This window comes from Rhea americana, unplaced genomic scaffold, assembly GCF_003343005.1.
Source record: "Rhea americana isolate MKP2758 unplaced genomic scaffold, rheAme1 scaffold_69, whole genome shotgun sequence".
Classification (NCBI taxonomy): Eukaryota; Metazoa; Chordata; class Aves; order Rheiformes; family Rheidae; genus Rhea; species Rhea americana.
In genome coordinates, this window is record NW_028186856.1 from 4,282,066 (window position 1) to 4,295,317 (window position 13,252).

The following is a 13,252-nucleotide window of genomic DNA, read 5'->3' on the forward strand; positions in this document are numbered from 1 at the left end:
TATCAGTTTCCTTGTGATCTGTATAAATCTAGCATATGGATGGAAAAGGAGGAAACTTCATAGACCTTGAGAAAGATACAGGCATTCTGACTCTCACAACAGAAGAGCAATAGCTATGTTGTAAATAATTAAAAAWATATATATATATATATATTCTTTTATTAAAGTCTTTTGTATTCTTGTTTCAGCAATTCCTGTATGTCCCTTTCAGCCTTTGCTGGTGGATGGTAGAAATTTAAGTCCTGAAATACTTCTAATAATTACAAAACACTAAAAAAAAAAAAAAAAAAAAAATCTGTTATTGAAAGACTTATTTACTTATTTTATATAAAGCCTTAGATATCCGCTACATGCATCTTGGACAGACTAGACTTATCTTACATTAAGATTGGTAAACAACTTTAATTTGAAGATCTTGACGAATAATTTCAAGCTCTACAAGTTTTTTGTTAGATGCAAATTCTGTGAAGTTAACAGTCTTAAACTACAGGGTATTTTTCTGAGGACTTCATTTTCTAGCTTAAAAGCATTCTTTCTGTCTTTTGGCTGAAATACACCTTTACATTCCTTATGCTGTCAGTCCAATACATTCCAATAACTCTTACCATATACAAGAAACAAGTATTTTTGGTCTGTTTCAAATAAGAATAAAACTTCTTGATCATGTAGACAAATCAGCTTCGAGACCTGTGGGATTAATTGCATTGGCAATAAGTCTTCCCCAAATGAATTACTTCTTCAGAGAATTGTATTTTCAAAACACTTAGGTTTTTTTCTGAATCACTGTATTTAAGAACCAAATTAATAATTATGTATTTATATAGGAGTCTTTATTCTGCAGAGTTTTGTAATTAAAGTGTGTCTTACATTTAAAATCATAATTTTAATACAAGTATTCAGATTGAAAAAAACTTAGTTGTCTTGCACTAAAGTGCTTGTAGTGAGTGTCTTAGTGGCTTAAACATGAGTCCTCTAAGCATGTATCAATTTCTAGATTAATATATACAGACTGTATAGTAGCTTTTGTTTGCTTTCCCTTAATTAAGAGAGTTTCTGCTGGTTGTAGGCTGCCAGACTACTATACTAGATAGCCAGCTGTAGGCATCATTTGAGATATAAGCATCAGACTTAAATGTTCAGTGTTTTAAGGTTAAGTTCTTAAGGTGATAATCAGAATTATTRGTTACTCAAACTTAGTTACGCTTCAAACTTTTGATTCTGTTTTACAGAATTTGTGATAAAAAATAAGTTTGTACAATGGTTCTCTTTCTGAGTTAGGATCCAGTTGCAGTTGTGTAGTATTTTTCTTAAAAAAAAAAAAAAAAAAAAAAAGTGATGTTTAGGGGAATAGCCTCTTTTTTATTTTAAAGATATTTATATTTTGTCTTCATTACTAAGTGAAATGTGAAAATGATGATTTTTGGAGAGGGCATGGAATTTTACTTCATGGTACCTCTGACCTGGAGTTTAATAGGCTTATTGACCCTCCCTTCCGGGAAATAGATTGAGGAGAATAGGAAGTGTATTTTGAGAAAAAGACCTCTCTCCTTATCATCTAAAGTCAATAAAAGTTCACTAGCTGCCATGTGATTATATTAATAACCTGCAGGAATCTCTTGATCCATTCATTCTTCCACTTTTATCTGATTTTTTTTTAATAACCTTTTTGTGTGTGATGTGTTCACATAAAACCAGGAGTTTGGAAGTTGTATGACTAGCTGAGAGCATGTGTAAAAACTGGCTGCATGTGAGACTTGGGTTTTATCCTACTGACTTGATTTTTTTTTCCTTCACTAAAATAATATGGGGGATTTTTGCCTTGCTTGTTCTTAATACATTTCTAAGCACAAAGCAGGAAACTCCTGTTTTAATCAGAGCAGTAGGATGTATGGTTGCCCTTGCTTCAGTCTATTCACTCGTGTAATGAACTGTTTCTTCACCAGCCACATAAATGATAGGCCATGGCAGGAATGTCAAATACAGGTGATCCTTCTGGATTGCTGACAACCTTTTCTTCTCCAGCATCAGTCAACGCAGTCAGAAATGACTGTAAAACAATTTGGTATCTAAACTGACATTACTTGAATCATCTAGATGAATGTTTCCATTTATCCACATACGGATTTTTGTGCTCTCGTAATGACTCTGGATGGTTGGAGTCCTTCAACGAAAACTGGTGAATGAACTTTGCTTCAGCTCAGCATTTGCTGAGTTACATAAGGTTTAGCGCTTGTACTTCTGTCAAGAGAATACAAGAAATGCTCCCTTGTATTTGTACTGTGCTGTGACTCAGAATTCTGAGACCAGGCAGAAAAAGATTTAATAAGAAAGCGTGTGAAATACATATATATTTCTTACTGTTAGTTTATTTACTGAGGAAGAATAGAATAAATTTCTAGTGTTTAAATAGAAATATCAAAAGAAAATTAGAAAGCGTGTTGCATTTAAAAACAGCTTTTAGTCTGTATTTTGACACAGCCTTTGGAAATTATGTCATGTTTGCACTGGTCATAGACACAGCTCTGTTATGCCATCTTCTCTACAAAGAGAGAAAGGGCCCTAGACAATTGGCAACACAAACTCAGTCTGGTTTAGCTGGGAAAAGCTTGCTTTATTTTGTGCTTGGTCTTTGTCAGCTGCATAAAGGAATATATATCTTACAGCTATGCCACTTCGTAAGTTGATTGTATCTCATTTTTGTAGTGTGCTCATACAAAGCTTTGGGATTCTTCTCTCTAAGACTGCCTGGATTTTGTGGTAACATCTTTCATCTGTGGCTCTGGGTGCTAGCTGCAATAGAAGTAATGGCTGTGCTGGGAAGTAGGCTGGGGGGACAGGGGAATCTGAGGCACCAAGAATGTGACTTGCCCAAGGAGTCAGTGCCTGGACAAAGATGGAAGTGAATTTGGTATAATAAATCATTGAATGATGCTGCCGATGAAAGATGCTTCCTGAAGGTTATTAGATTTTTTCCAAATGGGGAGCTGATCTTGGTTGCCCAGAAATAAACAAGCTGTGTCAGTAATTCATGTGTGTGCTGCAGAGGTCTTTTGCTTTGTTTAGGATACTCTTGCTGAAATACACGGAACAGTTTAGCCCAAAATTCCTATTATTATAACCTCTCGGAAAGAAGAATTTAATTGATTTTTTTTGGGGGGGGGGGGGGAACACCTACTATGAATCGGCCTGGTGGGAATGGGTGTTTTGCCTTTGTTGTATTGGCAACGCTGGTTCTCATGAAAGCAGCAGTTTTTGGCATCCACACTGCTCACTTCAAAATGATTTTATGATATCCGTATCACAAGAGCTGAGATGTGGTACAGGAACCGCAGGTTTGACTGTAACAGCATCAAGGAACGAGAACAGGAACAAAGGCAGCAACGTTGCGGGCCGCCAACGCGCTCGGACGCTGCCCTGAGGGGTTAACCACGAGAGCAGAAGCCCGAGCTGCGGGAAAGCAGGAGGAAAAGGCAGCGCAGCGCTGGGGACGGCAGAGGGCTGTGGCTGATTCCAGAGCGTGGACTTGTTGGTTGGCTTAGGCAAGGATAGTGCCTGTCCTTGCTGGAAATAGACTAGAGATGGAGAGATGTCAGGGAACGGAGAAACCACACAACTTAGAACAAAGGGGAAGGAAAAATGAACAAGAATCTTTTTGTCCATGAAACAGCACCAGCCTGTACCAGACAGCCATCTGAAATCCTGGGGAAGCAAAAGTGTTGAAGCTGGTACTTCTAATGCTTTCCTGAATAGGCCCCAAAATAACATCGCAATACTTGACTACAGTACTGTTTCCATGGTTTGTTTCTGGGAAAAAAAAAAAAAAAAAAAAAAAAAAAAAAAAAAAGTTCTATTACATGTTTATGTCAGGCATCATATACATCTCAGGCTGGATTGCAAAAGTTGTTTCTTTTGACCTTCCAAAAGAAACCTGTGTATTTCGGTATTAAAAAAAGTGTCTTTCTGATATTCTACCAGAATTTCTGAAGCGCTAGGTATGGGTGAATGGTAGGATAATCTCCAAAACGATGGGACTGGCTTCAGCAGCGCACTGTGTCCTCCGAGCCGGTCGCAGATCCCCACTCACCTCCTGCGGGCCGTGACCCTCCCGCCACCAAGATGGCGTCGCCGCCCCCGCCGCGAGGGCCGGTGGCCGGGGAGGGCGGGGCGCTGTCACGAGCGGAGCGGATCCGGACGGGGCGGGGGGAGGGGGTTGCACCGCCCCCATCCTCCTCCCCCGCCCCGCCCCGCCCCGCGGAGAGTGTGCGCGTTGCCGCTCGCCCCAGGCGCGCGCGGGCTGCGCAGGGGCCGGGGCAGCCGCCCGTTCCCCCATTGGGTGGATTTGGATCCGCAGCGCCATTGGACGCGCCGAGCGAAGGCGCGGTGCAGCCAATCGGGAAGCACGCCGCGCCGCGCAGGGAAGCTATAAAAGGGGCCAGGCACGGGGCGGGGAATGCTGATTTCACATTGGTTTGGGCGGAGGTTACCGTGCGGGAGCGCTGGGAATTATGTCTGGCCGCGGGAAACAAGGCGGGAAGGCGCGGGCCAAGGCCAAGTCGCGCTCGTCGCGGGCCGGCCTCCAGTTCCCCGTGGGCCGCGTGCACCGGCTGCTGCGCAAGGGCAACTACGCGGAGCGGGTGGGYGCCGGCGCCCCCGTGTACCTGGCGGCCGTGCTGGAGTACCTGACGGCCGAGATCCTGGAGCTGGCGGGCAACGCGGCGCGCGACAACAAGAAGACGCGCATCATCCCGCGGCACCTGCAGCTGGCCATCCGCAACGACGAGGAGCTCAACAAGCTGCTGGGCAAGGTGACGATCGCGCAGGGYGGCGTGCTGCCCAACATCCAGGCGGTGCTGCTGCCCAAGAAGACGGAGAGTCACAAGGCCAAGAGCAAGTAAAACGCAGCAGGGAAGCATTTCCACCTCAGAAGTAACCCAAAGGCTCTTTTTAGAGCCACCCACTAGATCATAAAAGGAGCTGTAGAACTTACAAACAAACAAACAAACAAACAAAAAAAAAGAAAAACAAAAAAGTGTGTTGTTTCTGTTGTCAGAAAAGTGTTCAAGTGTCCAGCTTATAAACAAAAAAACAAAAAGCAAAACATTAATAGGATTCAAAACCCAATGGAAATTATGCAAGTTAGCCTTTGAGGAATGCACATGCACACACACACAAAATAACAAAAAAAAAAAAAAAGCCTGTGCTGTGTTAAAGAAATTACTTTGCTCTGGTGGGAATGAGACAGTGTTGAATACTGCTGCAAGAAAGAGTCATGCATGCAGCAATCTTTTTCAACTTAATCCTATGGCAAATTGAAAGGAATCATTAATGACATTCAGAACAACCCTGCCCACCCCTAAACAAATTCTGAGCTATGGATTTTATCATTTTCTGGTAGCAACAGGCTTTCAGAACTATTAATACAGTTTACTCTTTGCTTTGAGCTATCTCATCCATTCTCTCTCTGGAGTTTGCAATTTAAGAATGATTTGTAATGACAGACAATTTAAGATAGAAAGGATTTTCCACTTTTGATGAAATGCTATATGGCACTGAACATAATAACAAAGATGCCGGAACAGGTATGAAGATAGTGATTATAGGACAATAACCACATTTTAACAGCTCTAGAACATGAAATTGTAGCACCATTAACACTCACAGTAGCAAGGGGAAAAGAGCAATTTTCTGTCGGCCTTTGTAAAAACAAAAACAAAAACCAGGCTATAATAAAATATAGAATAACTTTTTTAGTCGTCTATGCTATGAGAAATAAACTGTATTTGTTTTAAAATGGTTCAAATGTGGTTTTCATAAAGCATATTGGAAGGCTTTCCCTATTCCTAGCAGTCAGTCATTTTAGAATAATAGATACTTCAGAGTTAAATACGCTACTTTATACCTTACTTCCAATGCAGCAAATAAGCACTGTACAGCATGAATATAATATTTAGCATTCTGCTTTAAAAAGAGAAACCAAAATGATAAGTTGGTAAAGTTTTATGGTGTAGATGCATGGAAAATCTTTTACAGCAGTGTCTCTTTATATAAAGATGACTCAGATTTTCACCAGCTGAACTGGATCAAAATAAAAACACTGCTGAATATAAAGTGTTAGGGTATTGATTATTATCTGTAGTGAAAACAGTGTGAAATTCTGATGTGACCTAATATATTAAAATAATTAATGCTTCTGTAACACAGCAATAGGTGACCATGTCTGCATTGTGCACACAGAGCAACATAGTGCTAACTGATCTACTTTAAAAAGTCATCTCCTCCTAGGACAAAAATAGTCCTTCACAGGTCTTTAATCTGCTTTCTGCCCTTTTACATAATGCACTATTTTAGTTTATTTTAATTATTTTTAAAGGGGTAAGGGATTTTGGACAAAGAAGCTAATTTCTAATCCATATTCAGTGCTCAAGATGAGCCTGTGTTACTTCCTTCTCTTTGAAATCAATTTGCGATTAAAATATCGGTTCAAATTCATGGTTTTCAGTCCAGATTTAGAGAAGACCCTTTAAAGAATAATAATTCATTAGTCTGGAAATTTAGTTGTCCACGTCGCAGATTTTATTTAGAAGGAAAAACAAAAGTTTCTGTCTCYCGAGGTCTATCCAGGTCCAGGACTCGGGGTTTATCGACTCTTTTTTAACTCACCGTTTGCCTCTTCGAAGAGAAACTTTGCCGAGCGGAAAAGCAGTCTTTCCTTTTCACGCCGCTGCGAATTGGGGTGATTCGGTGGCAGAAATTCTGGAAAAAACACGCTTTTTTGATTCCTAAGAAACACAAAATGAGCGGGGAGAAGGGACCTTTCTGCCGTGCAGCGGGGCGGGCTCTGCAACGCACCAATCAGCGCGCGGCTCGTCTCTATAAATACGAGGCCGCTGACTTGCTCCAGGCCCAGTGGTTTCCCCTGATTCGTGGACGACGCCCGCCACTATGTCGGAGACCGCGCCTGTTGCCGCTCCCGCCGTCTCCGCTCCCGGGGCAAAAGCCGCCGCCAAGAAGCCGAAGAAGGCGGCTGGCGGCTCCAAAGCCCGCAAGCCCTCGGGCCCCAGCGTCACCGAGCTGATCACCAAGGCCGTGTCCGCTTCCAAGGAGCGCAAGGGGCTCTCCCTGGCCGCCCTCAAGAAGGCGCTGGCGGCCGGCGGCTACGATGTGGAGAAGAACAACAGCCGCATCAAGCTGGGGCTCAAGAGCCTCGTCAGCAAGGGCACCCTGGTGCAGACCAAGGGCACCGGCGCCTCTGGTTCTTTCAAACTGAATAAGAAGCCAGGCGAGACCAAAGAGAAAGCAACCAAGAAGAAGCCGGCAGCCAAGCCCAAGAAGCCGGCAGCCAAGAAGCCTGCGAGCACTGCCAARAAGCCCAAGAAGGCAGCGGCAGTGAAGAAGAGCCCCAAGAAAGCCAAGAAGCCGGCGGCCGCCGCGGCTAAGAAACCAGCTAAAAGCCCTAAGAAGGCAGCTAAGGCTGGCCGCCCTAAGAAGGCAGCAAAGAGCCCGGCCAAGGCAAAGACAGTGAAGCCGAAGGCTGCCAAGCCCAAGGCGACCAAGCCTAAAGCGGCCAAGGCAAAGAAGGCAGCGCCCAAGAAGAAGTAAAACGACTTGAAAAAAATTAGAGTCTATTCATTCAAATAAACCCAAAGGCTCTTTTAAGAGCCACCCACTTTATCTTAAAAAGAGCTGAAACACTGCAGTTACTGCAGCCTCAAAATAAAGGTACTTAAAGAGGGAGATGTACGCCAATAAAAAAAGGCGTTTTCAGCTACAGCTTGTGTGCGATGCGAGGATTTCCAGAAAGTGTTTTGTTTACTACGTGTAAGCCAAGAGCTTGTGATAGCGGCGCTTCCCCAGCCCCTCCTCCACTTGAATTTCTCGGCAGTCTCTTATGTGTGCGATAGGTCACGATGTCTGCCGCGGGGGGGGGGGGGGGCGCGGCACTGAGGAGCTGCCGGAGCCCCCCGCCACAGCGAGTTCTCAGTCCCTGGGACACCCGGGGGAGTTTAAAACTCCCGCGCTGACCTCGGATTGGTCTGCTCCTGCCGCCCAGCCCCGCCCCTCCTCTACGTAGTAGCTGCAGCCCCGCCCCTTATTCCCTCTTCACCCTCCCCCTGTCTGTGCCTGTTCTCCTCCCCCTTCGCGCGGAGCAAGCGCCTTCCGCTCGAGCGGGACAGGCGCGGGGGGAAAGCGCAGTCACCCAGCTCTGCCTTTAGCCAGCAGAGAAACCCCTATCCGGCAGCATAGCTTCCTCAGGTAAAACTTCTTTTCATACTTAAGAGGTGCGCCAGGAAGTTCTGTGTCCCCAGACTCATATCTTTCTACTCCCTCCTCCCCTTCCCTCGCCACCGCCTAGCCTCCATCAGATTACACCTAGGTTCACGCTGGGAACATACTAGAGAACCGGCACTTAGACTTCGAGCACTAGCATTTCAAGGTGGAAAGAGAATTCGCAAAGAAGGTTTTTCCTGTACCTCCAAGTTTTCGAATACTGACAGCTACTTCATTAGAATAAATGAGTATTATGGTACACCTCAGTGAAAGAAAAACGTCTGCAACCGCTTTCTGAGTGAGTAGACCACTTACTACAGGGAATTTCTAGATTAAAATCTATCCTCAAAACTTCTAAATTCGCAAAATAGAACAGGTGACAAACATTAAGAATAAAAATAACTTTTATTTTTCACTTAGCCACAAGAATCAAGCTCAGAATCGGTAGTAAAGTAGCTAAATGTAGACCAATGTTTAGTATAAATTGTTACATTTATGTAGTTCAGAGTTGAAAGCTTTCTGAACTTTTAAACAGCTACATTTTAACTGCTGAACTACCAGAGTACTTACGTTCCTGTTATCTACAGACGAAAAGTTGTTTACATACCTTACACGAGCAATAAAGTAACACAGCCCTTCTATTTGAAAAAATAGGTGGCTCTTAAAAGAGCCTTTGGGTTAAAACTGACGTTCCGAAGACGCTCTACTTGGAGCTGGTGTACTTGGTGACAGCCTTGGTGCCCTCGGACACGGCGTGCTTGGCCAGCTCGCCGGGCAGCAGCAGCCGCACGGCCGTCTGGATCTCCCGCGACGTGATGGTCGAGCGCTTGTTGTAGTGCGCCAGGCGCGACGCCTCGCCGGCGATGCGCTCGAAGATGTCGTTGACGAAGGAGTTCATGATGCCCATGGCCTTGGAGGAGATGCCCGTGTCCGGGTGCACCTGCTTCAGCACCTTGTACACGTAGATRGAGTAGCTCTCCTTGCGGCTCTTCTTGCGCTTCTTGTCGCCCTTCTTCTGCGTCTTGGTCACCGCCTTCTTGGAGCCCTTCTTGGGCGCGGGCGCCGATTTCGCTGGCTCAGGCATTTTCAGAACTCCCAGATTCCGCAGAAGCACCGGAGTGCCTGCTGACGCGACTACTCCCCTATTTATAGGGGCCTTATGCAAATCTGCAGGCTCCACTATCGGCGTTTCTACTGGACAGCGGTGTTAGTGACGTCACTTCTCGTACAAAACACTTTGCGATTGGGCCATTGCAAATTCCATGTTACTATTGGCTAACAGTTCTAATCGTGTTAGCCAATCAGAACGAAGTCTTTCGATCGCTTAAGGTTCGGTGGCAGGGATCGTCGTGGGGTTTCTGTAGCTGGCTCAAGGGTGTCTGGTCCGCAAGTCCGCCGGGGTGCACACGCCCGTCTGGACGCGGGGCCGTCTACTTGGCTAAGGAGACAAATGTGTACATATATAGAGTGATTATCGTAATTTTCTCCAAATACAGCTCGAGAAAGTTGCTAGTTTGGTTTTCTATTAAGTATAAATACATATACATTTATATATTTTATATAATAGCTTGCAATTTATAGCAATCTTGCTTTAAATATAATAGAGAAAAAAACATAACTCCAAAGTTACTCAGGCTTTGCGATACTAATCATTGTTAATAGCATCTGAAACAGATTCTTCTGGCTCGCATGTACATAGTCTGTCTTCCAGGACACAAAATGAGATGAAAATTGTGATGTCATTAGTGAATTGAAAGAAAGTATGCTGACATTTTTAGATGTAATAAATATTGGAAGAGTTTTAAGTAGAAAGCAAAATAGTCTTCATAATAAAAATAGAACGTGCTTTTAAATTGAATTGAGAATTTATCATGAATCAGCTATTCAATCTGTTTTCTTGCTAATTAAAATTAAATTTTAATGAATGTTAATTAAAATGCAATTGTTTAAAAGACTAAAATGATTTAACAATATAAAGAGTTTTGATTTTTTTCTGATACGATGGAAGAATAAATGTTCTTTGGTGGAGTGTTACCCTCTATGTTTAGACAAATGTGTGTTTATGGGTATAATTGACAATGCCTTGTGGCTTGTTATACAACAACAATTATGAATTTGTTAATAGCATGAAGTTTGAACTGGATAACTTGACATCACATAGCTAATGCTATAATGGTGCTATATTCTTTTGCAGCCCTTAAAGACCATTCAGAGTTTACAGACTTCCTTGATTTCAAAGGGACAGATGGCATGGGGAGAAGAATCCTATCCAGGAAGTGTAAATGTAATTTAAAGTCACAATAAGACCAAGTGCTCAAGCAAATAATATGAGAAATGATAGTGCAAGAGATCTTGATGCAAAGAATTAAAAAGATCTCCTTCTCTCATCAGACTATTCATATGTTTGAGAGTTTTTTTTTCTTTTTCCTTTTTTTTTTTTCCCTTTCACAGCTTCCCATCCAAAATACTGCAGTCTGAAGGAAGGTAGAGGGCATGGTGAGAATTTTCACCTTCACTGTGAGTAAGGCTTATCAGCAAGTGTCCCTGCTGTGCTGAGCACCTAAGCTGGGGAGACACAAGAGCAGCCACCCTGCTAGGGAGAGCAGCTTCATGCTGCATCCCTGATGCTCAGGCTCTCCACTTTAACACCCCCTTTCCTCCTCCCAGTAGGCTCGGGGAACAGGGTGGGTGTTCAGCCACTTTCGTTTGCCCTGCCTCCCCCATGACTGCCACTGACCTCTGGACCATCTTGGGCAGAGCCAGAAAAGGCAGGCAGGAGCTGCATTTGCCTCTTAGAGAGGCCTAGAGACATAGTTCTCTGTTTCTCAGCAAGACAAGAGGAGAAGCATGGGTTGCTCCATCTTCTAAGCATTTAACAATCCCTGCATTTGTTGTGACCCTTACAGCTTCCTTTTGGAATGAGTTTTACCTGCAACAGTGGTCCACAGAGAAACCTCTCCTTAGCAATGGCAGTTCTTCTCAGAAACACCTATGAAAGTCTGGGACTTTACACAGCACTCTGGACAGTGCGGCCTGGGCTCCTTAATTTTGCCTCAGTAGCAGAAAAAGGCTGTTGCTCATGTTATACTACCGTGAAAGAGAAAACAGAATGGTGTTGGACAAACTCAGCAACATTAAAATCCATAGGTCCTGATCTAGGAGTAAATTTGGGGGACAAGAAACAGAGGGGTGTGTGTGGGTGGGTATGTGTATGTGTGCGTGCGTTTTCCAAGCAAACCATTTTTTTTCAGACAAACACTATCCTTTGAGTCTGCTGCTCAGTCCCAGACAAAAGTGTCAGATGACCTAGGTCTGAGAGACACTCAGTTCCAATAGTTTTCGTGAAGATCAGATAAGGAGTAGGAACAAATCCAGGTTAGACCCTCCCCTGAGTAAAGGGGACTGATATGACCTGAACAGCTACTGCTTGGTTTTAGCCTGTCAACTGAAAAACCAGCATAAAACTGCAGGCCAGGTCATTCAGATGTATTACTTAAGGAAGTAGTTAGGGAAGAAATAGAGAGGGCTGCAAGCAAAATAATGGGGGCAGGAGGGAGCTAGGAGAAGATAGTACATGTCTGTGAAGGAAAAGAAGGAAAGATAAAACTTTAGAAGTSATGGTAGAGGAGCTGCGATTATTGCATTGTTGGCATGATCAGGCTATAGGAACAGAGAAATCATGTATTCATTAAGTGATTGATACTCTATAAAAAATGAACTGGTTCATGAAAGGAAGTGGATGGGAAGTTGTTAATGTCTTCTATCCCGCTTTAAAAACAATGGAGATGCTAGTGATTGACCAAGGCCTTGGAGTATCCGATAGAAATAAACCTTTCCAGTTTGGAAGCTGGAGTTTGAAGGCAGAGAACAGAGGAAAGGCTTCAATAGCAGCTCCAGTGCAACTCAGGAGTCTCAAACTTGACTCAGTCACCAGACCACTTCAAAGTGCTAAACATATTGACTTGTGAGGCACTGTCTTTCCCTGGTGGTGTTTCCTGCAGGAGAGCACCTTGTCTTACAGACTGGCAGCTGTCATCAATTCAGTCAAATCCTCCAGCTATAGTTCCTAGGATGCAACAAAAAGACATTTTTTTCTGTGATAAAGGGACTGCTGGAGAACCATGTATCTTATAAGGAAAAGTGAACCCTCTGTACATTAGCTTTGGCTCACCGAGTACACCGCTGAGGCCAAAGGCTCCTAGGAGGGGAAGAAGTCATCCAAGACAAGTAAATAGAGGAGGAAAAAAAGTTTAAAAACTATTAGAATGGATGCTAGGTGATTTATCTCGATTTCTGAACTTCATTTCATTTTAGTTGACTGTATTGCACTGTGTGGAAAACAGGGAAAAGAACCAAGGAGAGGTCCCAAGGAAAAGTCCTAGAACAATGAAACCACCAACATGACACATTAAGCAGAGGGCATTAAGGTTATTCCAAATATATTAATGGTGAATCACAGCTGTTTACTCGACGTGATTATTTTGGCAAATTATAACATTTTATGTATCAACAGAATGTATGTCAGGTAAGTGTGGCTGAAAATGTACATATACACACCAAATTGCTAAAGAATTTCAAGTAACCTGGAAAATTAATTTGCATGTACTTGTTGTATTGACATGCAGAGGACTTTCTTTACAGGAACCTCACTCCAGTTAACAAAACAAGGCTAATTAATGTTTCAGATTCACATCAGGTGATACAAAGGAGCTAACCCAGAAAAAAAACACGCTAACGCAAAAAAAAAGAAAAAAAAAAGAAATGACAAATTAATCACCTTATTAAGCCTCTTTATAAAAAGATGGAGGAGCCGAGGCTCCGCTTCCCCACCCCTCCCCCCTGCCCCCCTCCAGAGCCTTTGTTTGAGCGACACGAAATGGCGGCGCGGGGAGGGGCGGGGCCGGGCCGCTCCGCGGGGGGCGGGGCAGAGGCGCTCCCGGCCGCGCGCCCCCATTGGCCAGATTTTGCTGCAGACTAGCGACCG

General features: G+C 43.7%; 4 protein-coding genes across 4 annotated transcripts in view; 2 read left to right on the top strand and 2 right to left on the bottom strand.

The window, feature by feature from the left end:
- The first annotated feature begins 4,458 nt into the window (after nucleotides 1-4,458).
- LOC146586470 (histone H2A type 2-C) lies at nucleotides 4,459-5,181 on the top strand. The gene has a single exon (XM_085321340.1). The coding sequence runs from the start codon at nucleotides 4,506-4,508 to the stop codon at nucleotides 4,893-4,895; it is 390 nt and encodes a 129-aa protein (XP_085177466.1). The 5' UTR covers nucleotides 4,459-4,505; the 3' UTR covers nucleotides 4,896-5,181.
- A 1,732-nt stretch (nucleotides 5,182-6,913) lies between these two features.
- Nucleotides 6,914-7,666, top strand: LOC146586471 (histone H1). The gene has a single exon (XM_085321382.1). It carries the CDS (start codon nucleotides 6,943-6,945, stop codon nucleotides 7,597-7,599), a length of 657 nt encoding a protein of 218 aa, XP_085177508.1. The 5' UTR covers nucleotides 6,914-6,942; the 3' UTR covers nucleotides 7,600-7,666.
- Nucleotides 7,667-8,654: 988 nt separating this feature from the next.
- LOC146586472 (histone H2B 1/2/3/4/6) lies at nucleotides 8,655-9,392 on the bottom strand. The gene has a single exon (XM_085321385.1). It carries the CDS (start codon nucleotides 9,350-9,352, stop codon nucleotides 8,972-8,974), a length of 381 nt encoding a protein of 126 aa, XP_085177511.1. The 5' UTR covers nucleotides 9,353-9,392; the 3' UTR covers nucleotides 8,655-8,971.
- Nucleotides 9,393-11,168: 1,776 nt separating this feature from the next.
- Nucleotides 11,169-13,252, bottom strand: part of LOC146586473 (uncharacterized) — a 4,211-nt gene continuing 2,127 nt past the window's right edge. Inside the window, exon 2 of the mRNA XM_085321306.1 lies at nucleotides 11,169-11,197. Coding sequence (XP_085177432.1) covers nucleotides 11,169-11,197 — 29 coding nt within the window. The remainder of the gene's footprint in view (nucleotides 11,198-13,252) is intronic.